Source organism: Oreochromis aureus, linkage group 15 (assembly GCF_013358895.1).
Source record: "Oreochromis aureus strain Israel breed Guangdong linkage group 15, ZZ_aureus, whole genome shotgun sequence".
In the NCBI taxonomy this organism is placed as follows: Eukaryota; Metazoa; Chordata; class Actinopteri; order Cichliformes; family Cichlidae; genus Oreochromis; species Oreochromis aureus.
The window spans coordinates 4,216,680-4,241,594 of record NC_052956.1 but is presented as its reverse complement, the minus strand read 5'-3'; the positions used below and the strand labels follow the sequence as shown (position 1 = coordinate 4,241,594).

The 24,915-nt window shown below is 41.0% G+C and overlaps 2 protein-coding genes across 7 annotated transcripts; one reads left to right on the top strand and one right to left on the bottom strand.

Moving 5' to 3' along the window:
- Positions 1-1,285: 1,285 nt before the first annotated feature.
- On the top strand, positions 1,286-11,021 carry napbb (N-ethylmaleimide-sensitive factor attachment protein, beta b). Of its 6 annotated transcripts, none has more exons than XM_039598770.1 (12): positions 1,293-1,516; positions 2,595-2,659; positions 2,969-3,048; positions 3,280-3,396; positions 4,650-4,696; positions 5,074-5,151; positions 5,278-5,333; positions 6,981-7,065; positions 7,163-7,267; positions 7,348-7,416; positions 7,495-7,545; positions 9,887-11,021. In XM_039598770.1, exons 2-12 carry the CDS (start codon positions 2,595-2,597, stop codon positions 9,986-9,988), a joined length of 855 nt encoding a protein of 284 aa, XP_039454704.1. In that variant the 5' UTR covers positions 1,293-1,516; the 3' UTR covers positions 9,989-11,021. The 6 variants fall into 6 exon arrangements, with proteins under 6 accessions (XP_031611009.1, XP_039454704.1, XP_039454706.1 ...); XM_039598769.1 differs by lacking the exon at positions 1,293-1,516 and adding an exon at positions 1,539-1,914; XM_031755149.2 differs by lacking the exon at positions 2,595-2,659 and having other exon boundaries at positions 1,286-1,516.
- A 147-nt stretch (positions 11,022-11,168) lies between these two features.
- On the bottom strand, positions 11,169-17,581 carry gzf1 (GDNF-inducible zinc finger protein 1). The gene is made up of 8 exons (XM_031755199.2): positions 17,408-17,581; positions 15,852-16,867; positions 15,535-15,718; positions 15,235-15,401; positions 14,681-14,775; positions 13,106-13,273; positions 12,828-12,985; positions 11,169-12,642 (listed from the first exon to the last, which is right to left on the bottom strand). Exons 2-8 carry the CDS (start codon positions 16,853-16,855, stop codon positions 11,923-11,925), a joined length of 2,496 nt encoding a protein of 831 aa, XP_031611059.1. The 5' UTR covers positions 16,856-16,867; positions 17,408-17,581; the 3' UTR covers positions 11,169-11,922.
- Positions 17,582-24,915: the final 7,334 nt, after the last annotated feature.

The following is a 24,915-nucleotide window of genomic DNA, read 5'->3' as shown; positions in this document are numbered from 1 at the left end:
AGGCTCTAGAAATAGAAATTCCCTTACATCAGATTACAGCTTAAAGTGTTATTCTGTAATATAAGCGCTTTGGGGTCCTTAGGGACTAGTAAAGCGCTATATAAATACAGGCCATTTACCATTTTACCATAAAATATAAAGACAACATATTAGCAATTTAACTAATAATATTTTTGATTTTCTGAAAGAAAACAATATCTAATATACAACTTTTATACTTAATGAGAGTCAGACATATCCAGATAATATAGGGACAGCACACAGTGTTTACCACACTGACTTCTGCTCTTCTAAGTATTTGAAATATGAGAGCACCAGCTGTTTTCCCACTCTTGCTTGACATACAAGTTGCTGCTGTATGCAGACTTTGGTCCACATATATAGCCTACAGCACTCTGCTTATACCTTGATAGAGCCTCATTGCTTTATATTTTGCTAAGGAAACAGGAAATAGGGGCAGCAATTTATGGAAACATGCAAATATCCTTGAAAATAGAGTACATAAAGCAAAGGAGTTTGCAGAGTTCCAACAGCTGAAAGTCCTGCCTCCAAACACCACACTTCAGATGATCACAATAGTGTCTTTCTCAAATACCTTTTAGAAATCTTAAAAGTTTATAAATGTTAGAGCAGCTGAGCTAGGGCGCTATGTACGGTCACATGTTACGTCAGTTTGATATTAAGCCCTTATTGAGAATTTCCAATTCACCAGGAAAATTGAGTCAAGGTCTAATTGTACCCAATGGCATTGTTTTGCTGAACCCATAAAATGAATTAGATTTTCAAAATGCACGTTTCCCTCTACACTTTAATTTAGTTAAAAAAGGACAGAACTGCACACGCACAGTATAATGTAAGCAATTTGAAGTTTTGTCAAAATAACATCAGCAACAAAAAGTTGTTTGAGCTTCATTTAGCAAAATGAATAGGAAAGTCAAAATGTTTATAGTATAATTAACCGAGAGGCAGTTGCACTGCTTTAGCGCCCTCTGCTGTACAGAAACGCAAAGGACACTAATTGTTGTGTTTCTAAATTCAGACAAAAATATTTTATTTATTATTAAACTATATGTTTTAAAAATAATTGCTGCAGAAAAAAATAATTAAGGAAAATAAGCCGAATGTTCAACATTTATTTTGTAATTTGGCACACGATATTACGTAACACGGACATAAGAGAATTGCTCCTATCTGGCTGGGAGTTGTAGTTCTTTTTTGCCTCGGCTCTTGCTGAGTTTGGGGCGTAAGCACTCCAACTCCCGTGATGCCACGGCACTCACCTAAGCCACTAGCTGTGCACGCCTACGCTAAATAAACCCCATCGACTGTAATCCTTACTGTACACACTTGAATCCTCTGCGGGTGTTTTCTGCCTAACTGTTAGCTTTTTTTCCTCCCCCAACTACAGACAAGAAATGGACAACTCTGGGAAAGAGAAGGAAGCTATTCAGCTTATGGCCGACGCTGACAAAAAAGTCAAGTCGTCTGGTTCTTTTTTGGGAGGGATGTTTGGAGGGTAAGACAGCACTGCACCAAAGAACAACAGCTAGCAAGCGTTTAGTGTCAGCGGCAAAGTTGGCACGGAGCCTGTTTCCATTCACACTTGCATTCAGTTAGCTAGCTGTGGTGTCCGTATGTGAACAGGCTAAATGTTGTACGAGTTTAGCTGAATGTCGACGTAGAGGAAGATGACATGCAGTGCACTCGTCCCTGCGAGGCAGTTAGCTAACTTAGCTGTTTAGGTTTGTAAACAAGCCAGCAGATCACGACCTCCTGCCAGACTTAGCGCTGGCCTTCAGGCTACGCAGCAGACTGTTTTAGCAAGCTTAAAATATCTACTTTATTTACTATAACTGTAAGTCTTTCCTTTGTTTAATACTGCCTGTCATGTCAGCTTACACATACAGCGTACTGGTAAGTTCATTAATGTCATTGAACTGTTTATTTCTATTAAATCAGTTTAATGGCAAGTCCTGGATCATGTTTCTTAATTAAATACCCCCCAAAATAAAAAGGACTTAAAAAATGGAAAACAACGTAATCAGCGTTAAACCAGCAGCAGCAGCACATCATCTAATCCTGATGTAATCCGCAGAGGAGTGAATTTATTGCATTAACTACAGTTAATGGTTGCCTTCAGCTGTGACCAACACCCTCGTTAATCCCCATAACTATAGCAATGGCAGATGCTGTCATTAGATTCATGCTATACATAAAATATGGAGGACGCTTGGAGGAAGGGTGAAGTGTATTTTGATTAGGAAGCTCCTAACTCACACCCTCTGGTTTATCTGACCAGTTCTAACCAAATAAACGTTTCTCTTTTATATCTGTACCTGTATTCATGCGTCTTGCTTTCCCAATGGTTGTCATTACAGAAGCTCTATCCAAATCTTTTGCAACTGTCAGTGACCCCAGAAGAGATCAGCATTACCTTATTTAAATCTTGCAAACGCATACCATCTTTTTTTGTGTGTGTATATTTTATCTGATAATGAATAAAAATATTGTTTGTTTAGACTCTTAATGCAAAAAGCCTTTAGCGATAGCTCTGTGTGACTCAGTGGGTTTTTTTTCTCTAAACCTCTGCACAGATGAGCCCCAGATGTTACTACTCTGCAGTTCTTATCCAGGATAACCATTGCCAGGCTTCATATTGGTAATTCTGTTGCCGGCCAGGCAATGATGTAATCCTCTGCCATGATTGAATGGCCAGAGTATGATTACGACTACAGGGAGCTCCCAGGGGTCTGCTGGCTGTCAAGAGGAATTGAACTCTATAGTGCCTGTGTAGAAGATTTATTTAGGACAAGCCAACCATTGCATCTTAGTGGAAAATCTAACGATAATGTGTCTTTACATATAGCTCAGCATGATCGTCCTTTTCATAAACTAAATGCAATGAACATTTGCACTGAATTCAAAACTGTGTTCTTGTTTTTTCCCCTCATATAAATGTATGTTTTAGGGGACATCACAAAGTGGAAGAGGCATGTGAGATGTACTGCAGAGCAGCCAACATGTTCAAGATGGCCAAGAACTGGAGCGGTGCGATGAACTGATTATTACTTATGACATCCACACCTTAAAAATTTCCACTCGCTGTAGCTGTTCTCTTGGTGCAAGGTTTTTTGGGGTTTTTTTGGCACTGTAACTGCAAAGTTTGTGAAAGTGCCACACTTAAATTGGGTTCAAGTTATGCGCATAATTAAGAGTGTCAGCTAAATCCAAAGTGTGCAGTGTGTGTGTGTAACAGTTTGGCATCTCACTCGTCTCCAGGTGCTGGAAATGCATTTTGCAAGGCCGCACGTCTCCATTTGCAGCTGCAGAACAAACACGACTGTGCCACCAGTTTCATTGATGCTGGAAATGCTTACAAGAAGTCTGACCCTAATGGTAAGACCAGGCTGCTAATCACATGTAATAACTCTTTATATTCCAACTGTATAAATGAATGAAGTGTTGATTGTGCAGCTCAGAAAGCAGATTCTGCTAATCTGGATGCAGCATTTTCAGTAATCACTCATCCAAATGGCTTTTTCAGTGGGTGATGAAATATTCCTCTCACTGAGAATGCTACATTCACATGAGCAAAATCATCTTTTTTTCGCCTGGATTGTTGATCATGCATTAGACTGAGCTTTAGGCTACGAGGTTTCTATGGAAGCTTTGTTCCACAAAAAAATAAATAAATAATTTCAGGTTACGTATCACAATTGTTTGAGTTATAAGTCAAATTTTTGAGAAAATAACTTAAATATTTAAGTTGGCGCTGTCAATCAGGAAGCTCTGTGAAGGTGCTTCATGAAAGCCGAATGAATTACAAATGAAGTTTTTGTGTTGCTAGCTGAATCGTCTGGCATTGTTTTCAGCACAACTGCAATATGTTCATGTTTAATGTACACTGGTAGCGCACTGATGCTACCACTGTCCAATTTTGCGTGTGCGTGTGTCTGTACCATCTGCCATCTGTTTCCAAGTAACAAGGAAAAGGTGTCATTCACGGAGCTTCTTGATTGGCAGAGCTAACTTGAAATTTAATCTTACTAACTCAAAAGTTTGAGAAAATAGCCTGCAGTTTCTTCTGTCAGTAGTGGAAACAAGCTTCCATAGGTTTCACTCTCAGTCTACTGTGACTTTGATGTTGGCATGTCAAACAGCTTGTTCATCGTGTTGTGTAAGAGTGTTTCTTTGAGCTGCATGGTATTTACCTGTGGCTGATGTCACTCTCTTTGTTGATGTGGGGTACTGTCGTCACCTTGAGCTTCAAATTCATACCGTAGCTGCATCTCCTAAAAACCCTGGACAAGTTTGAATCCCGGTGACCTTGAGCTCGAGGTCAAGTTCAGAGATCAAGTTTTCTGAAAATCTTGTGAATGTGATAACCTGAGAACAAGGTGACATAGGATTTTAAAATTGATATCTCAGTTGTGTTTACCAGTATTTTTATATTTTACCTTTATAAGTAAGAGGTAAGAAACCTCTTTTATGAAAGCGTGTTAGATAATTGTATGACTCACTCCATTTCACCCTGCTGAAAGAACATCCTGTGTATACCGATGTGAAACACGATGCTGTGCAAGAGAAAGTGTGAGAAAGCTTACATGATGTCTAACTGTTCCCTCCTCTTCCCTTAATGCTGCTAAAAGAGGCAATCAAGTGTTTAAATGCTGCCATCGATATATACACAGACATGGTAAGATTTTTATAGTGTCTGATTGTGACTTGTAATTTTATTTTTTCCAAGACTGTACTAGAAGTCCCATCACCTGGATAACCGAAGGCCTTCATACACATCAGTGCTGCAGCAGGCTGCCTCTGCCAGTGTCAACATATCCATTGCCCATGTTGTGTTTATTGAATGTTGTTCTCCAATTTGCCTTTTTGTTGTTGTTTTTCTTCATGTTCCTTTAAAGAGGGTGATTTCTAAATGTCTTGTAGATGGAGCCCCACAGGCTGCTACTTAACCTCCCCTCTCAGCACCCACAGTGGAACCTTTCATTGACTTGAGAGGCATCTGTCTGGATAGATCCAGTGTGTAATGATTTTTTTCCCCCTTTCTTTGTCCTTCAGGGAAGATTTACCATCGCAGCCAAACACCACATCAGTATTGCAGAGATCTACGAGTCTGAACTAGTTGATATTGAAAAGGTAATGGTGTCGTGTAATCAGATTATACTACCAACTACTGTTAAAACTAGTTATGGTGCAAATTTTCTTCAAGGGACATTGAAAATATAAATATTAGGGCTTTTTGTTGCTTTGTCTTCTGTTAAGGCGATTGCACATTATGAACAAGCAGCAGACTACTACAAAGGAGAAGAGTCGAACAGGTACTGTTCCCTTTACTAGTATAAAATATTGGATATTGTCAGTTGTGTTTTTTTTTTTTTTTTCAGCTGTGAGTTCAGACATTAAAGCAAAAAGTGTAATTTCAGGTTTCAGAGATATGTGTGCACCCTCATTGAAGCTGTAAAGGTCTACACAACATTAAACCACCAGCCCAATATTAAATAAGTAACCTCACAACTTCAGCACAGCTCTAACCCATCAGGGCATGGACACAGGCTTCTGGAGATGTTCTCTAGTGTCTGGTGCTGGGATGCTGACAGGTTGAGGGTTAAAGCCTTCTTGGATTGATGTCCAGCTGGATTGAGAACTAGCTGAGTTTAGAACAGGGATTTCAAACATCGTATGTACATTAACTGCACATTTAATCCCTGAAATATCTTAATGCAAGAAAAAGAAGTGCAATCTTTTTAATATGTCCCAGTTTTTCTACAGAATAAGGAAGTGTGTCTGTAGTATTTGAAAGAAATCAGTCAGCATGACTCTTTGAGCTTCAATTGTGAGAAATGAATGTATACAATAATAGAAAAGCCTATATTTTATTTGTTTCTTTCTTTTATCTTTCAACTAAAAAAAACGAAACTTTTTGTCTTTTAATTGCTTATCTGTTACTTTATTACTGTAGTATGAATGGGTATGGGGGAGGTCTTTATTATTTGGAAACACTGTAAAATTTATGAAAGTACAGATAAAAGTCTAAAATCTATGCCCTCCTTCACATTTTCCAAAGATGTCCAGTTTTTGAGTCTTTGCAAGACCAATTCTGGCTCGTGGGCTTTATGTGTCACACCCCTGGTTTAGAAGATGGGTCGGTTGTTTTATCGTGAGCCACTAAAGGGATGTTGGTTGCTGCAGAAGGTATTGCAGCATCGACTCTATATAAGAAAATGGACATAGCTGTGAGACTTTGACCATCGGTTATGGGTTTGTTACATTTTTGCCGCTGCCATTATTAGTTTTATGGACAAAAAGGGTGGTGTGTTAAGTTACCAGCTAGTCCCAGCAAGCTTTGTTAGCAAGCTCCATTTAAACATTGTGCAGGTGCTACACAGACAGATATCTTCTGATTAGTGCAAAGCAACATACTAATAAAATAGAGAACTAGCGGAACTGCAGTTTTTTCTTCCCCTTTAGCTACATTTTTCACCCCCCTGACTTGCTAGCTGGTGCTGCAAGATTGTTAAGGTACTTGTTTTTTGCATGAACATTCAAGCAAAACATGATCAAGTGTTATTCACCTCCATCGGTCTGTGATTGTAATGTTGTGGCTGACTGGCATTAAGCATTGAACACTCGCATAGCTGTTTACTGAAGTCTTTGCTCAATAGTCCAATCCATTACACAAGTAGAAAGAGGATAGTCGTTAAAGCAGGAACAGTATTAGTTTAAAAAATATCAGCAGCTTGTTATATAATCTCTATCCTGTAACAAATCTTATCCAGGTGGGCTGAACTGCACAAAACTGTGGGATTGGCTTCACTTCATGGATGCACTCGTTATCAATAAATCAGTTTTCGAGACTAATTTCGCATAGCACTTTTTGAAAACTGTGCAACACTGGTTTCAAACAGCCCTCATGGTTATACAGGTTGCATTGGATTCACTGTGTACTGTTTACGCACTGTCCTTAGTTCTGCCAACAAGTGTCTGCTGAAAGTGGGAGCTTACTGCGCTCAGTTGGAGCAGTACCAGAAGGCTATTGAGATCTACGAGCAGGTGTGTCTACAGTGCTCTGCTTTGTATTTGTGCATGAGGCTCGTAACTCAGTTTTGACATTTCCGATAAATGTTGAATGATTTGGATTTATATCTAGGTTGGAGCCAACACGATGGACAACCCGCTGCTGAAATACAGCGCCAAGGAGTATTTCTTCAAAGCCGCTCTTTGTCATTTCATCGTTGACGAGCTCAACGCTAAGGTGAGTTTACACCTTCGTGATTGACTCTCAGGATCTGGGATGATGAATTCTGGAAGAATTTTAACTTTGCCTCTCCGTAGATCGCTGTTGAGAAGTATGAGGAGATGTTCCCGGCTTTTTCAGACTCCAGAGAATGCAAGTTGTTGAAGGTAGCTGGATGGCGGCTTACTTTCTTCCCTTAATCTATTCAGTTTCTGTGAGTGACCTACATCTCTTTGTTTTAACAGAAACTCCTTGAGGCTTACGAGGAGCAGAACAGCGATGCTTTCACAGAGGCAGTAAGTCTTGTACACACTGAAAACTCTCTTCTTCTTCTTTTTTAATAAGGCGTTTGGAGAGTGTAGGCGTCAGCTTGTGACTGTTTCAACTTGTAGTTTAGTTGGTTAAATTTTTATTCGAGGAAGCTGAACGCTGGAACTCGGCAATTCTCCATGGACTTTGTATGTGAATGTGTTGCAAAGTGTATAGTGCAGCCCTGTAACCATAACAGCTAAACTCATAAAAGACAGTTTAAAATTAACTCAGAGTCACAGAGCGAAAAGCGTCCTCGTGCCAGAAGTTTGAATAAACCAAGTGTAAACCTTTGGGGCTGAAAAATTAAGCCAATCCTGAAATAGATACTTGAGGTTGGTTCCAAAAATGAGTCGGTCCCCACGGACTCCCATATTAAAACGCATGACTGTACTGGAGGAATAACCATAATTACAGCCTGGTATAAAATTGTTTTGGTCCCTGGGCTAATTTTAACGCTTCTGACAACTGTATAGAGGCATCTTCTTTTATAACCTTCCCTGTAAATTAATATTAAGGCTTGTATATTACATTATAAGGGCTGCTTCGCTTTATATGACCTGGGTTCCAACTAGGCCATAAGCCATCAGGCTTCAACTCACTGAGCTGACATTTCAACCATGCAACTGTCTGACCAATGTACAGCTTGTTGTGCAGTTTGTGTAAGTGATATTCTAGTAGTTAGTTACCAAGCACCACTTAGCATGTAGCTGTGTTTGTGTAGCACATCCATACATTCTGTGGTTTTAGTTTGCTAACTTCTTCCTGTTAAAAGGGAGTTTTTCCTTCCCACTGTCGCCAAGTGCTTGCTCAAGTGGGGTCATTTGGTTGTTGGGGTTTTCTGTTTTATTGTAGGGTCTTTACTAGAGATGGCACGATACCACTTTTTAATGTCCGATACTGATATCATAAATTTGGATATCTGCCGATACCGATATGAATCCGATATAGTGTATTTTATAATCAATAAAACTGTTTTTTTTTAAATATTTTGCTGCATTTTGCATAAGTTCATACTTTAAAAAACAAAACACTAAAGCTATTCTGTTATACCTTTACACAAAATATACACTGCACCCAAAATATTTCATAGTTCAGCAATACTGATCAGTCTGATAAACTTAAACCTACACCATCCTTCCTATTCTGGTATTTTAAAGAGTACTTAGCGAAAATATTAAACAACCTAATAGGGTTGCCAACAAAATAAATAAGGACCACCCCCCACCCTCTGCCTCATGATGCTTAATCGATGTAATCGAATTTAATGCATGTGTAAAACAAATGCACAGAAATCAATTATTTTTCTACAATAATTAAAAAGATTCAACATTTTTCTTCAGAATATTCCCTGTTAATGTCCTACCTGCCCCTGTGGCTAAACTTTGCTAGACCCGCCCCTGCACAGTTACCAGTCGTCAGCTACGTATAAAAGGATCCTGGTGTAGAAAGTAATATTAAATAAATTCTAACAACAGCTTATCAAGCTTAAACGTGCTGCTGTTGTTCAGCCGCTGGTTTCCTTTTTCTGGCGCAAAGTGGGCGATAAACAAACAAGAGAGACAGACTCGTGACAGAAACGCCTATCAGCTGATCATTGATCAGTCTCATGATTGAAGTAGCAGCAGCAGAGGGAGGGAGAGAGAAGAGGCAGTCGCTCCATAGATCGGTTGTTAAGCTTAACGTGGGAATGCTTTAAGAACATTCAGAGATGAACACTTGCTTTACTTCTCTGGGATAGTTTTCTCTGAGATTAAATGCCGGTTTGGTAGCGAGGCTCCAAATGCTCAACCAGACCGCCGACAGGTCTCGCACGCCACAGCCGCTCAATCACGTGACGCATACTGCTCCGACGTGCCAAGAGCTGAGTTACGCCATGTCGCAAGTTTTGTGAGGTGATTTTGTGAAAGTTAATGGATCGGATCACATTTTTTATTTCTCTCCGATATCCGATCCAGTAATTTAGGTCAGTATCGGACCGATACATAATATCGGATCGGTCCATCCGTCTTTACCTTAGAATATAAAGCGCCTTGAGGCGACACTCTTAACTCTAAGCTTGTTAAAGTTAAATGATAACCTGGCGCTCGTTTTTGTACAAATATGGTCAGTCAAGGCTTCAAAACAGGCATCCACAAACCAATAGGTGGGCACCATGGTTATTTTTGGAGTAGAGCCTTTTACATATAGGACCATCTAAAAAGGATGTTGTTTGTGAAAATGCACCACTTTTGATAGAGTTCTGGTGATGCAAAGCAGGTCGTTCTAGTTGGAATCCTAATTTGAAGCAGGAAATGCTTATTGTGTGTGCCCGTCTGCCTGATGCAGGTAAAGGAGTTTGACTCAATCTCACGTCTGGACCAGTGGCACACAACCCTCCTGCTGCGCATCAAAAAGACCATCCAGGGCGATGAAGGGGATCTGAAATGAAAGACACCTCGGGGTAGAAATGCAGCACGGAGGGAAAGTTCATCACGCATGCTTTCAAACACACAAACCAACACACACCCTTACACTCCCCTCACTGTGTATAGCGTCCGGAGAGGAGTGTCCACTGATGATTTTTCAATATTCCACTGCTCACTCGCTGTTCTCTCAGAGCACTGTCTTTGTTCCAGCCTGTCTGAATCTGGTCAGAATGTAAATCCTCTCGCCCTCACCTCTGTCTAGAGGATTGCTGCATACCTTTTTCTCTTGAAATCTGTCCCGGGGGATTTCAGAGCAGTGTATACTGTTTTGAAGTTAGTATTGATAAGAAATACTGCATGTTTTGTACAGTTATTGTTTACTAGTCAGATACAGCTTCTTTCTTTTTTTAAAATCTAGTTTATTGTATATTTAAACAGATTATGTAATGTGTCTCATGCTTTGTATGAATTTCAAGAATGTACCATTATCTTAGCTTGTGTTGTTGAGATGGAAACAGAAAGATCTTAAAACAAAATTCATTTATTACGTCTACAAACACTTATTTAGCTTCCATTTTATCACCACAGGGAGGGTAATGATATGCACTAAGTGTAGACTGTTATACATTTATAGGTAATTTTATTACTGCTGTTTATGATTATGTTAGGATTTGTCAACTTAATGATACTTTGAATGTTTGAAGCTGCGATTTAGAGTTTGTACTGTTGAATGAAAAGCACTGACACAGCTCTCTTTACTTCTTATACCCAGGGCTGTAATCCTGTGCTGATGAGCATCATTAGTCATAACGTGCTGTAAACGTATCATTGAAGGTTTACTACTGCACTGTAAACCTTGCAAATGGCCAGTCGCTAAGCATGTCATTGTGTATAGTTCAGTGTTGTGTACTTTCACTAGTGTTAGCCAGACCAAAGTTTTTACTAAAGGGTCAGTTGCCCCGTGTACCCAGCTTCTCCCAGGTGGGATAACAGTGGGCTGTGGATTTGATCAGTATGCTTGTGCAAATGGAAATTAATAAAGGCATTATATCCCATACTGTGTTGCCTTTGGTGTTACCTCAAGCAGGTTAGCTTATCTTGAATATTATTTGTCAAACTCGGGTCTCATCTGTCGTGTGTGTGTCATCATAACCAAGTTTCACATGTACATGATAGCATTTTGTTTATTTAAAAAAGCTTAAACTGTAGTTTTTCTTATCCAAGGTTAAATAGTTTTGTTCTGTTAAATAGTTTTTTACCCCTCTGCTGTAAATGGCTGATATCGTCAGCCAGCCAAGCAGGCAAGTGGCCACCAAGTTTGTGAATGAAGGTATAGCTAATAAAAATCTCAGACTGGTCTTATTCTCAGTGACCTTGACCTCAAGGTCAGAGGTTAAGTTTTCTGAAAATTTTGTGAATGTGATAACAAGAAGGCGACATATTTTTTAAATTGATGCCTTAGCTGTGATTACTAGGAGGCTGAGGGACAATTTCAAACAGAGACAAGTGCCAGGACTTTTAAGGATTTAAGTAATTTTGTTCACAGTTAGATTAAATTAAATGTTTAAAAGTTTGTTGCTACTGTTTCACAACTGCAAAGGATTTTTGAAAATGTCCAGAACAGCTCAGTAGTATTTTGCATGCAGAGCATGTCTCTGTTATTAATACTAAACCATGTTTTTAACATGTGTAATTGATTACAATCTTCAGTTCATTTGTATTCACTGAGATTTGTGTCAGATTAAACTTTAGCTTCACCTCTGTGTGATATTGAAATGCCAGACAAAAAGTGCTAACACTATTCCTGAAACACCAGAACTCAGGTAATTATAATCGTGAAAAACCCGAAGAATACACATAAGGTAGCATGATTTGATTTGAGACAGCTGGAACTCCCCAAAGCCAGTAAAATAAGCTATTTACATTCACCCCCTACACACATCTTAATTTGAAGTCTCAGTTTAGTCCTTTCTTGTTCTTCACTTTTGATACTGGCTGATTTTTTCCACAATCATTCTTACCAATAACCATAGTCTGAATGTTGGGGTCCAGAGGTTCAGTATCTGAAGCGGCTTTAGAGTCTGAAACTGGAGCCAAAATAGTTTGCGAAGCTGCAGCTTCCAGCACAGATGATGTAGAAACTCCTGGGATCTGTGAGACTGATGCTAAAAACCCCTCAGAAACAGGAACTGAGAGAGTGGGTACAGACAGAGAGGTAGAGGGCGCTTCACAGGACAAGGGGACAGAGTGAGCCATGGACACTGGTAAAGGGAAGGGAACAGGGATGGCTGACCCATCTAAAGAAATGACACTGGTCCCTGTATTGTCAGTGGCTACGATGGGCTGGAGCTGAGTCCCTGGTGTGACATCAGTGTGGATAACAGTGATCCCGCCGATAGTGCTGTGGCTGACCAGAGTGATGGCTCCGTGACTGGTCCACTCAGCAGGAACAGCGACTGGCTCAGATGGAATCACAATGGAGTCGATGTGGGTTTTACCAGCAGCATCAGGAGCATCGCCAGCAGCAGTAGCAGCACTTTTTCTGGGCGCGCTCTTATTCTCTCCTGGTCCTGCTTTTTCTGTCTTTATCTTAGTGGGAGATCTGGGCTTCTTTTCCTCCACGTTTCCCTCCAGCACCACCAGGTAGGTCTTCCACGGAGCATCTGAGTCATGAATCTAAAGGTCAAAGAATCCGATGTTATTTCTGCAGCAGTCAGTGCAGTACAAAAAATCCAAAAAAATCATCTGCTTATGTGTCTTTTTTTCTAAATACAGGAACTTCAGCTCAGCCACTATACAAGTTAAACAAACTCTGTACCCGTGTAGGTGAAACTACTTTATCTAAGAGAAGTATTGCTCACCGTAGTGTGCCTGCGTAGGGTGGACTTGTCCGTAAATGTGCGTTTGCAGAGGCCGCACATGTAGGGCTTCTCTCCTGTGTGAATACGCTGGTGCCTCTGCAGTGCGTTGAGCTGAGTGAACTGTTTGTCACAGTCTTTACAGCTGTACGGACGCTCGCCTGACAACCACCAAAGAAACAAGAAAATATCAAAAGATAGTGAAGAAGAGATTGATGAAAAATCACCTATAAATTCAATGTAATATAACTATTAAATGAAAAATGACATCTACATTTTACCTGTATGTATTTTTAAATGCTGGTGGAGAGAGTTCCTCTGAGCGAAGCCTCTACCGCAAATTTCACACTTATATGGTCTGGAGCCTGTGTGGATGTTTGAGTGGTGTCTCAGGTATTCTTTAGATGCAAAGTTTTTCCCACAGGCTTCGCACATGAATGGCTTCTCTCCTAACACGAGAGAACAAAAACAAAGTTTTGGTCTTGTATGTGTAAATAGTTTTGTTTTTAGTGTGCTCACACTTCAGGACTTTTTCTTTAAGAAATACTGTTTGCGGAGATAGACAAAAAAAAAGAGAGGGAGAAACTATAGGTGCAGAGGATAAAAACTGTAACACATATCCCCACGAAGCATCCTCAGGTGATTGGCTGTTTTGAGATTTTTTAATAAGGGTATTTTTTAAAAACCTCCTAACACTTCATGAATCAGAAAACAGCCATTAATGCTTCCACAGTAATTAAAAGGGTAAGTAGCCACCAGGTGCTGCTAATCAAATGTACTTAATTTGCTGATCATCGGCAAGCGTGAGCACCTCTATAAAAGCAGATGTTTTGGTAGTTTGCTGGTTTCCTTTCATTTGTGCTTTAACACAATGCTACAATGTTCCAGGGAGTGGATGTGCAAACAAATTGAACTCAAACTCAAAACGTGTAATGCTCAGATGCAATGCAAAAAACCCAGGACTCAACAGGGCTCGGTTAGCATGTTAAATTTTAAAGTTTATGAAGTGTTACGAGGAAAAAGTCTATTCTCTCAACAAAAAAAGAACATAACAGCACAACTTAGGTTTGGAAAGTTGGATCTTACCAAACCACGAGACTTTTGGGATAATGCCCTTTGGACAGACCAGGTGAAAAATTGTGATATTTGGCCATAATGCACAGTGGCACATTTGGCAAAAAACAAACAAACAATACTGACTTTCCAGCACGATGGTGGAAGAGTGATGATTTCTAGCTTGTTTTGCAGCTACAGGACCTTGACACTTTGCAGTCATTGAGTTGACCTTCTCTGTATGTCAAAGTATTCTAGAGTCAAATGTGAGGCCATCTGTCTGACAGATAACAGCTGGCTGAAAGTGGGTCACGCAGGACAGGATAACGATCCCAGGCACAGCAGCAAATCTCCAACAGAATGACTTGAAATTATAAGAATCACATTGCTGCAATGGCCCAAAGTCCAGATCTCAACCTGACACAAATGCTGTGGTAGAAGTGTAAGAGAGCTATGCGTAAATAAATGCCAGCAAATTTCAATGAACTGAAACAACATTGCAAAGAAGAGAGGGCCAAAATTCCTCCACAACACAAAGAAAGACAGATAAAGTAACGCAGACCTCAATTCCTTCAAGTTATTGCCGCTAAAGATGGTTTACAAGCTACTGAATCATGGGGTGTATTTAGTTTTTAACATACTGCATAGACTCATGTGAAAACTTTCTTTTTCTTTTCTTCCCACGGGTCTGTAATGCCAAAAATTACCAAAGCACAAAAATGTAAAGAAATGACAAAATGAAACATGCTCTTGATGACGATGCTGAAATCTGATTAGTTATTAATGTTCAATTATGGTTTTACCTGTGTGCGATCTCTTATGGTAGGCCAGCATGTGCTTCTGAGTGAACCGTGCATCACACTCATCACATGCAAATGGCTTCTCTCCTGTGTGAGTCCTACACATGTGTAAACACACAAGTTTAAACCTCATCATCTACTTCGTTCACATACACATACACTACATGAACATTTAGGATGCACCAAACACACAGAACTCCCATTATAAAAACAGTCCAGTTGTTCTTTGACAGTGAAGCAAACATGGGAGGCTCTCCTGCCTGATCTCCAATTGATGGCAGCACATTCACCCTGATATTCCAGCTGTTTCTAGTGAAAGTAGTCTATATATAAAGGTACCTGGTCTGAGCCATTAATTTAGCATACTGTTCTCCAGGTACGCTGAAGGTGATGCATTTCATGACTAAGTAGCGGGATGGTAATATCAAAGGATTCACTATAAAGAGCATAACTCAAATGACATCCTTAATACTCCCCCAAGATTAAAAGCTTTTGGTCAATTTCTTGCTTTTGCAGGCCCACCCCCACCCCCAGGCTTTATTTAACCATCTCTGTACCTGCGGTGCATCTTGAGGGCAGAGTTCTGGGTAAATCTGGCCCCGCAGTCAGTACACTCAAAGGGTTTTGTGCCTGTGTGTGTCCTCTCGTGCAACAACAGGGCAGTTTTGGAGCTGAGTGCTTTCCCGCAGTCAGGACAGATGTGTCGCAGATTGCGTTCATGCACCTGAGAAGCAGCCGAGACAGAAACTCCACATAAAAAAATGTGAATCTCACAGAAATTGGAGTATTACACATTTAATACTTTTTATTATTAAAATAACATTAATATGGCTGTTAGAAATTCTACCAGTGCTCACCTGTCTTTGATGGCGGACGACATCCTTCTTTCGCTTAAAGGTCTTGTTGCAGGATTCGCAGACGAAGAGCCTCTCATTACTGTGAACGTGCTTTTCGTGGATTTTCAGATTGCTGCGGTTTGCGAAGGTCTGCGAGCAGGTCTCACAGCGATAAACCACATCTGCTTTCACGCCATGGTACGTACTCACCAAGACACCAACATGTTGCAGCATTATTTAAAAATATATATCATGTACATTATGATATAATGCACATACTGTACATCGCAGTACATAATTCCAGCTATATTGGAGCTAAAGCAGTATTATCATGTTACCTGATATGCTTTAAGTAGCTTTTCTCATAGTGGAAAGTCCGCTGGCACTTGTTGCACTGGAACTGGGCCTTGGATGATTGTTTTAAAGTCTGCTTGGATTGTTCCTCCTCATCCTCCTCCTCCTCCTCCTGCTCCTCTCCAGGTGGTAAAAACAACGGGTCCCGAGAATCCTTACTCTGCGCATCGTCCTCACATTCCCAGTCATCCCCATCAGAGGCAGGGTCTCCCAGTAAACACTTGTCTTCTTTGGCTTTTTCTTTCTCTGGCTCAGCCTTATCTTCAGTCCTGCTCTCATCCTCCTCTCCATCTTTATCAATAGTTTGATTTTTGATGTTTAAAGGCACTATTTTAGTACAAACGCTTCTCTGTAGCACCTTACTGCCAGACAGTTTCACCTGTAGCTTTCTTCCCCGCCTTTTTTCATCCTTCACTGTTTTCTTTGCCTTGAATCTTTTTGAAGTGACTTCTGTCACCAGCCTATGTGGAGACAGCTGCCGCTTAACCAGCAAGCTTCTACACTGCCTCTTCCCGTTTGCCTTTTCTTCTTTTTGAGCACCATGCACATCATCTGGAGTCACAACTTTTGAGCTTTTCTTTGTGGGCTTTTGTATCATTTCTGCACTTAAGGCCTCGCCGCAAACCTTCAGCAGATCATCACAGTCCAAAAACTCTGCCACTGCTTGAACATTACCTATCCTGTCTCCGGCAACATCAGCTTTACCGGTATACACAAATTCCAGAAACGCAGAGAAATCCTCCGAGTGCATATTTGAGAGAGACAGTTTATCTCGAGATGTATCCGGAGACAGCAGAATTTTCTTGAAATAGCCACTGGATGCAGCAAGCATCACCTGGTGGGCATGAAACTCCTGCACATCTCCCTCATAGTCCACCTGCACGGTGACGTCACTCAGCTGACCTTGCAGCCTCAGGTCATGCAGAGAAGCCAGAATGTGCTCATGATGCGAGCCTGAGGTAAGCTGGACCACTTTGGTCCCCATCATTCACTCGGGCACCTGAGAAAAACAAAAATGAATTGTAACTTTGAGCTGTAATTAGTTGGTCTCATCACTGACATTCGTGTATGTGCTATGAAAAGACTATACCGGCTTAAATCTACATTAGCTTGAGCCATCGTTAGAAGAGGCTAACTTTACAGCAGTTGAAGTGACATTTCGACTAGTTAGTCTATTAGGAAACGAGGTGAACACAATAATAGGGAAATGGCAGTTAATAATTAACTAGAGGGCAGTAAATGCTCAGCGAGTTCCTTAAAATGACATCGATGTCAGAAAAACTTAGATATAATTACTTAAAGTGGTTTAAATGTAACACGTTTGTGGTTTTGTCTCGATACCACTCACTGACAGCAAATGCTGACAGCAGCGTCAGCGTCACATGCACTGTGGTAAACAAGCTAGGTTAGCTACAAAAAAATTAGCACTTCGTATGTAACTAATGTGTGTTTCTTTGGTAACACAACATCGTCGTACGACACGCTGCACGCAGTGTAGCAGCCAGCAATATACACAGCGAAACGAAGCAAGTTTTCTTACCGTAAACTCGGTAAAATGGCAGCCCTTCAGAAATGCTCTACACGGCGGAGAGCACTTCCTGGACAAGTCGCTCACGAAAACGGCACTTGTCTCTTTACTTTGCCGACATCCGGTGCCGTTTAGACTGATTTGGGATCAGTCTTTATTTTGCAGTCGCGTGTAAAATCGTGATTTGCTCAGCACAGCTGCTGTTTCTGGGTCGTTTTGTGTCGGATTATTGACTATAAGCGCAGGACGTTATCTAAAACTAGACGGTGTTCTAACGTTTGTTCACACATGACTACTGTTGTGCTAATTTAGCTAGATAGCACTTTATATCGGTTTACCTTTGCACCAAAATACTGTCCATTTGCTTAATCAATAGGATACTGCAGTCTTCATGTTACTGCAACTGCCTTTATTTTGTGTGAAATAAACTGCTTACAGAACAATGACGGCCAAGTCCCCGTGTTACCGTAACTCTTAATCGCGATAGATGGTTATGAAAACATTACTCCTAGCACCCACATGGTGGCGGCATGGCACAGTAGGACGCGCTATACGCCGCTTGTGTTGGGTTAAAAAGCACTTTGTGTTTATGCATTATGTACAGTCTATGCAGTCTTTTAGGGCTGGACAGAGTTTTCAGGAGCGCCTGTAATTTACACTGTAGCTCGCTTTCTGGTCGCTAGTATCACGTGGCAGCCTTCTATGATGCCAAATAATTTCCCTGTATAATATCATGGACAGTATATAGTGTAATAGTTTAGTGCTGCAGAAGGAATACCAGTACCAAGGTAAAACAGGCCAGCATGCTGAAGGACTTAAGCTAATTCATTTACATTCAGACCAAACATATATCATCTGCAGGGTTGCAAAATGCTGCCATTCCAAAGGTGTATGGAAACCTACTTGAGGATTCACTGGGGTGCTGTTCTGCAGCTGCCAAGGTTTTTTTTTTTCCTTCCAGAGGAAATCCATTACATTTGTCTTAATGAATTCTGCAAGCTAGCAATCTCTCTATTCCGGTGACTCATGCTGCTCTCTGTGTGCAGCGCTGTGGAGGCTTTAACTCTGACCTGGAGCACTGTGTTCACCTGGTTCTGGTTGCTTTCCTACCATATATACTATATTCTATAGATCGCCATTTTCATACAACAGGTCCGTACACTACACAAAACATCTCCATTTGTGATAATCTGCAACTGCAGACTGATGGGAATTAAAGGTATTTGCATAGATATTAATATTGTGTAAAGTATTAGCATAGGGGGGGAAACTAGAGTTTAATGAGAAACTGATTACTTAAAATAATTAGAAGACATATATGCAGACCGCATTTTACACTTTGAGCTTGCAAGCACATTTGTTGTTTAAGGCTTATCTTAATGAAGGTTTCAGTCAGCCTAGAAGACCTATATAAATGTTTTCTGTTTATAGAGACCGCTTTACAAAAATGATAAAAGAATAGCTTAAGCAATCGTGGTGGTTATGTCTAAGTCACACTATCATTGTTCCTGTGTAGCACAGTAAAGAGTTAAGCAGATTCTGGTTTGTGGTATAGTGAAGGGTAAATACTAAGGGCACTTCAGCATTTGTGGTTTATGATGTGACAGGAGGCTTTGTCAGAATGAAGATTGGGTAGAAAAATAGATGAACTGTTTCTACATGGTTGACATCTGTAATCAAGAGGATGAACACATGCCGCATTGCTGAAATAACAAAAGGTCAAACAGTCATTGCAGAAACAAGACTATCTGATCTACTTTCAGCTGATACTGGTTGACTTTTTACTCCAGTGCAGTTTGTGTTATTCAGTCAAGGTGTCAGATGTTGCTAGACTATGGCATGCCTAGTAGCCAGGGGTTCTTGCCGGACCTTCCAGTAACAAATTGAATTCCCACATTAGGTTGTCAGAGAAGAAGGTGACGTGCAAAAGCCTGCTGAAAGGTGATGGGCTCAGCAAACAAAACACTGCGCCGACTTTTGGGCTGTGTTTGTTCTGCTATGGGCAGACTCCTCCACACGACTGAAAATACCAGTGCTGACATTCCACAGCGCGCAAACAACACGACAAAATGTGCACTGTGTGAGTGAAAAAGCAAAAGTGAGAGCCAAGGCAGATTTAATTTGAGGCTACAGAGTGCGCACACACTGTAAAAAAAAAGAAAAAAACAAAAAATACAACAGTAGAATTCAGGGAGTTGGATTGTGATGGTTATGTTTGGGCTAGGCTTGTGTGCTGGACTGTACAAACACTTTAATTTGGATGCTGTGAAGGGTAAGCCAGTTTGTGTCCTTGCAGGACCTCTCTGCAGATCTTTAGTAGGGTTGGTTGACTCAGAATCCCAGCACATGAATTGAACCAGTGATGGTAAACAGCCGAACATTACATGGAAGTGCGGACAGTGGTGGTCCAAGAATAACCGCAGAATTCTCTTTGTGCTTGCCCATATTTACCACAAAGCTGATGCCAGACCAACACAAACCAGTCCAACTCAGTATTCTGTGGTGTCTTTCCCTTCCCCTCCAGTCAGTGAACTCTGCAAACTAAAAACATATTTCTTTAATTAAGATACCAATGCATTTTTGTCAATGGCTTGTTCCTACTTTGTGCACTTTCTTGATTTTATAAAAATTTGCAGAGCTGTTTCACTTGTTTTAGTAAATGAGCGCAACTCTTCCACCAGTATTTGTGTAAGGAAGAATTTGGTCAGGATTCAAATACTGTACATGTTTGTGCAGTCGTGTCAAGGCCAAGGTTGCTTTGCCAGGATACACACAGCAGTCCAGGCCTGTCTATGGTACTCTCGTCTAACACTTCAACCCAACACCCTTCTCCTTTTTCCCTTTTCTTTTCCTTTTTTGACTGGCTGGGTGCCAGACCACATTTAGCTAGTCCAGAATATCACTGGAACCTCTAAAACCACAATGTATCATCAGGACATATGAGACCAATGATTCACAAAAATTGCAGAAGACTGTCCATGCCATAATGAGGAAATGTGATACTTTTTGTTTTTGTTTTTTTGGTCAAGAGTGCTGAGACTTAAGGTTTATGTAGAAGGCCAGAGAGGCTCATACGATAGCAAAAAAAAAAAAAGCTCATTCCTTAGTCATACTAGTACTGTGGCTCCAGGCATGGCATTGTTGAGTATGAGTATCTCAAATGTGTTTGATGGCTTTCAGTAAAAATGGCACAGATATCCATTGTGCCCAGCTGATGAATCCACTCTTAATACCATCCAAACTTAGTTAGGTAGGTTTAATAGTAGATTTTTAGCCAATAGGAGAAGAATATATTGCCAGAGTGTTAGTGCTAGCTACCTATACACATTACAGGGGATTTATACTTCTGTGTTATATCTGCATCATAGCTATGTCATAACCCTTTTGAAACCCTATCGCTGCACACCACACAGTGGCGTAAGTCATTTGCTACATTGTATGCTCCATATAGATTCAATAGAGAAGTTTAAATTAAGTATTGCACGTGTTCTGGGGTTTATGTGTGTTAAGGTATTTAAGTCTGTTTAGCATTTGTTCCCAGATGCTTGACAAGTTAACAGCCAGCAAAACAACAGTAGTCCTGTTGCAAACGTCTGATAAGCGCAGTACTTCTTCAGTTTGTGACAAAAGTTACCTGTCCAAATTTACAAACTAATCAAGTAAGTATGCTCTTGTACATAGTGTACTACAAGAAAAAAAATTAAACCCTGCTCATCATTAGGGGCACATTACCATGCCAGCGTTTAGCCAAATCCAATCTCTCAATAAGCAACAACCGTAGCTGTGGGCTGTTGCAAGATCCTCAGTGCAGTGTACTGTAACAAACAACGTTAAGTTTCTGTAATACAGTGGAAAAGGAATTGTGCCTGTCCTCTCCCATTCAAATAGGCTCCATTTCACCAAACAGAGATGTTTTTCTTCTTGCGCCTGCCTGGTTTGGAAAATACTTTCCTTTCATTGATGAAAAGATATACAGCATTCAGAGATGAAATTACTTTCCAAATGGCCTCTGACTCACCATCTCTATTCCCAGTACTCTCTCAGCTCCCCCCTCCTCACCCACTCTCCACCTTACTTGTCCTTGCGAATGTTCTATCTATTGTAACTGTATACAGCACTTAGCACTTCAGACGGCAGACAAACCAGCTCAAGGACAACTGCCCACTCTTACGATGTTCATAAATAGACTATTTGCCCAGGCTTACCAATCACGTTACCCACAGAGCCTGTGTGGGTGCTTGTGGACATTGTGTAGCTTGTACCGAAATAGACCTCCGCTGCTGTGTGAGGGTGGAATCAGGCCTTCAGCTTGCAGTGTGAGAGACCAGTTTGCACAGAAAAAAAGCATTGTTGTGTCATTGAAAATTAACAATAATGACTCACACAGTCTATCCCTTTTATAATGTGCGATTTTATTATCCGTTTGCGATCTGCGGCGCCTCAAAACAGGTGGTATCACCTCCGCAGAATTTTTTCCAGAATGCAACACTCCCCGACTGTGTGGGCCACAACCGTCAGCACATTCCTGGAGAGCTGGATCCCCAGAAGCAACAATTCCTCCTTCCTCTCTTCCCTCCCTTCCTTCCTGCCGCCCTGGTGTCTTCTACTTTGCTTCCGTGGATTGCATCACTCGTCTGCCTCCTGGCCTCCTCTGCTCAGACCCTTTAATCACATATGGCACGCACACAAGTAAATGTGTGCGTGGCACAGACACACACACACAAATGTGAACACACGAACTGTGGGCAGAAGGAACCCTCGTCAGTCCTCATACTGGTTTTGAGGCTTCAGTTGGAATTTTATGGTTGGTTTGAGCAGAGGATTCTGGAGGTTTTCCAGCTGCCCTGCAAAGTCTCCTCTCCCCGCTTTCGCTCCCTCCATCTCTTTGTTCCTTTCCTTCAGCTTTCCTCTCTTTTTCTTTTCCTCCCCTCTTTCCTCTCCCCACCCTCCCAGCTTTACCCACTCGCCCTCAAGGTCAGAAATATCCTGTGGTTTCGGTTTGATCCCCTTGGATATGCTTTTGCTCTCTGCCTCTTGCTTCTTCCTTTTGTCTTGCTTGTGCGCACTCTCACACATGCACACACGCACACTTACTGTAAGCATACTGCATTACTCTAAGCATTCCCATACAGGAAACACATGTTGGGATAAGCACTGGCAGTTCTGTGTGCCTTGCAACACACACAGTCCATCTCATCAGGGGTCAGCAGGCTATCCGGCATGTAACATTAAGGAAGGAAACAATGTCGTAGTCTCCTAGTGCTCTGGGCTGAAGTATTTGCCACCGAAGACCTTATCCATATTAAATCTGTTGATTCATTGACAGTGAAATAATGAGCAATCCTCAACTTCCTCACACGAAGCCACGGTCAGTGTACTGCTCCAGCCCCAGCCAGGTTAACCCTGCTCTTCTGGGTTCACCTATTCTCTGAGTTGTGCAACATGGCAAAAGTCCAGCACTTGTGAAATAACAAGGGCCTTGGCTGACTGAAAGAACGGCAGTTCAAACAGTCATCGTATCCGCCAGTTAATGGAGGAAAACAGTCTTGCCCAATTAACCTGATCCAAAGTCTCTCGTGTGTATGCCTCAGTCGTAGTTCCACAAATGTTCAGCTAACGATTTTCTACCAGAAAAGGATGAGATCATGTCCATAAATCCTTCTTCTTCTTTGTTAAAGTTGTTTTTTAAATTCACAAACAGTCCTCCAGCTTGATTTGAAATTAAATGCTAAACCCACCCACCAACAGTTTTCAGTTAACAGTGACGTAGATCACCTACATTTTTATGGAACCTACTTGTATTCATCCAATGACTTTCAAAGTCAACATGACATATAGTTAAAAGATAATGAAAAATTTAAAATTATTAAAACAATTGTGTACTTTGTGCAAAACGATTTCAGCCTTTGCAGATCTTTGGCTCTCTGTCAGTTTGTTGAAGTCATCTGAAGACGATTCACGTCAGACTTCCTAAATCACTGTTAAATAGGGTTAAAAAGCGGTGAGGGTGATAGTTTTTCAGTCCACAGACTATGATTGTCCATTTGGGAACTTTGTTATTTTTTACTTGGCTTTTCTTTGTTTTCTCTCTGTTTCTGCTTTTGTATTTAGCTACTGCAGGTTAGGATAGGGCAGCTAAACCTGCTTGGTTATGTTGTAGATAAAGATTTCAAAACTTGAATCCTGCACACTGAAAATTCTCTCAAGCTGTGTTCTCCAGCTAAAGGGACAGTTTGTGAGGCCTTGGGAAACGGATATTGTTTTGCACTCCTTCAGCCTCCTTTCATGTCTTCTACATTCTGACTCCTCGTGACCACTTTGCGCATACAAGTGCCTCCTTGCGTGCCGGACGACCTGCTGATGTGTCTGTCCCTGAGCTGAGTCTACTACAGTACTTGCCGGGACAGGAGCTTTGAAAGGCATTGTTGTTTCAGACTGATGCTTTAACAGTGAAGAGGGGAGACTCTCCCAGTAAAATAAACCACAAATACTTTTCGAGAAACGCTGCACCCTGCTGCTCAGTTTCAGCTTGTTGACACAACTGCTCGGGGCAGATTGTTTTTCAAATATGCAACCGGTCGTCAAATATACAGTGTCAAATTAATTTCAGGGTAAGCTCCGAAAGATCTCTGTTCACTATATTAAATTTGTCCATTTTCTTTGGGTGGCTTCCCAGAAGCAGGCGAGACCACAGACATGAAAACTTATGTGAAATGACGCCCAACTATACGGCCCAATCTATAGTGTGCATGCAGACATACACTACTATGGCAAGGCTGATTTAAAAATCATTTCCTTTGTAGCTTGTTAATTCCTCATAACCTCTTGTTATAAGTATACTGTTACCACATGCTCTTGGTTGTTTTCTACATGAATCAGGCTTTAGTGAGAGGATGGTTTCATTAAAGTGAAACAGTATCTTATACTGAATATTTACTGAAAAGTTCCCGAACACCCAGGCTGTTGAAGTGAGATTTCGAATGCTGACCTATTCCCTTTTGACTCTTTGCGGATCACCACGAAATCCCGATAATCCCAAGGAACACAGCTTTGCTTTAAGAGCCACCATTTTCTTTCAGTATGAACCCTTTTATCCCTCCACATCCTTTTGAAAATGTCCAAAAATGGAGAGGAGAGAGGAAAAAGAGGCACAAGGGGGGGAGGGAAGGGATCTGACAGGCTGTTCCAGCAACGAGACCCGTGACTGACACATTTACTGTGGAACAGGACAAGTATATGAATGTGTGAGCGAGACAGAGAAAGACACACATGCACAGAAACTGAAATGTTAGCAGATAGTATCTCTTTTTGTCAGCTGAGTGTGGTCACAGGACCAAAGCTCCACTTCACTAATTTCATTCCCTCCTGGCTGGGTAGGAATTCTGCAGAGACATCTCAGCAGGACCTTTTTTCTGTTTTCTTTAAACCCTCACTACAGACACAGATTTGTCACTTTTTTTCCAAAATAAGATCTCATTTGATCTCCTGCCATCAAAATGGCCTTCCGTCTGAGACAACTG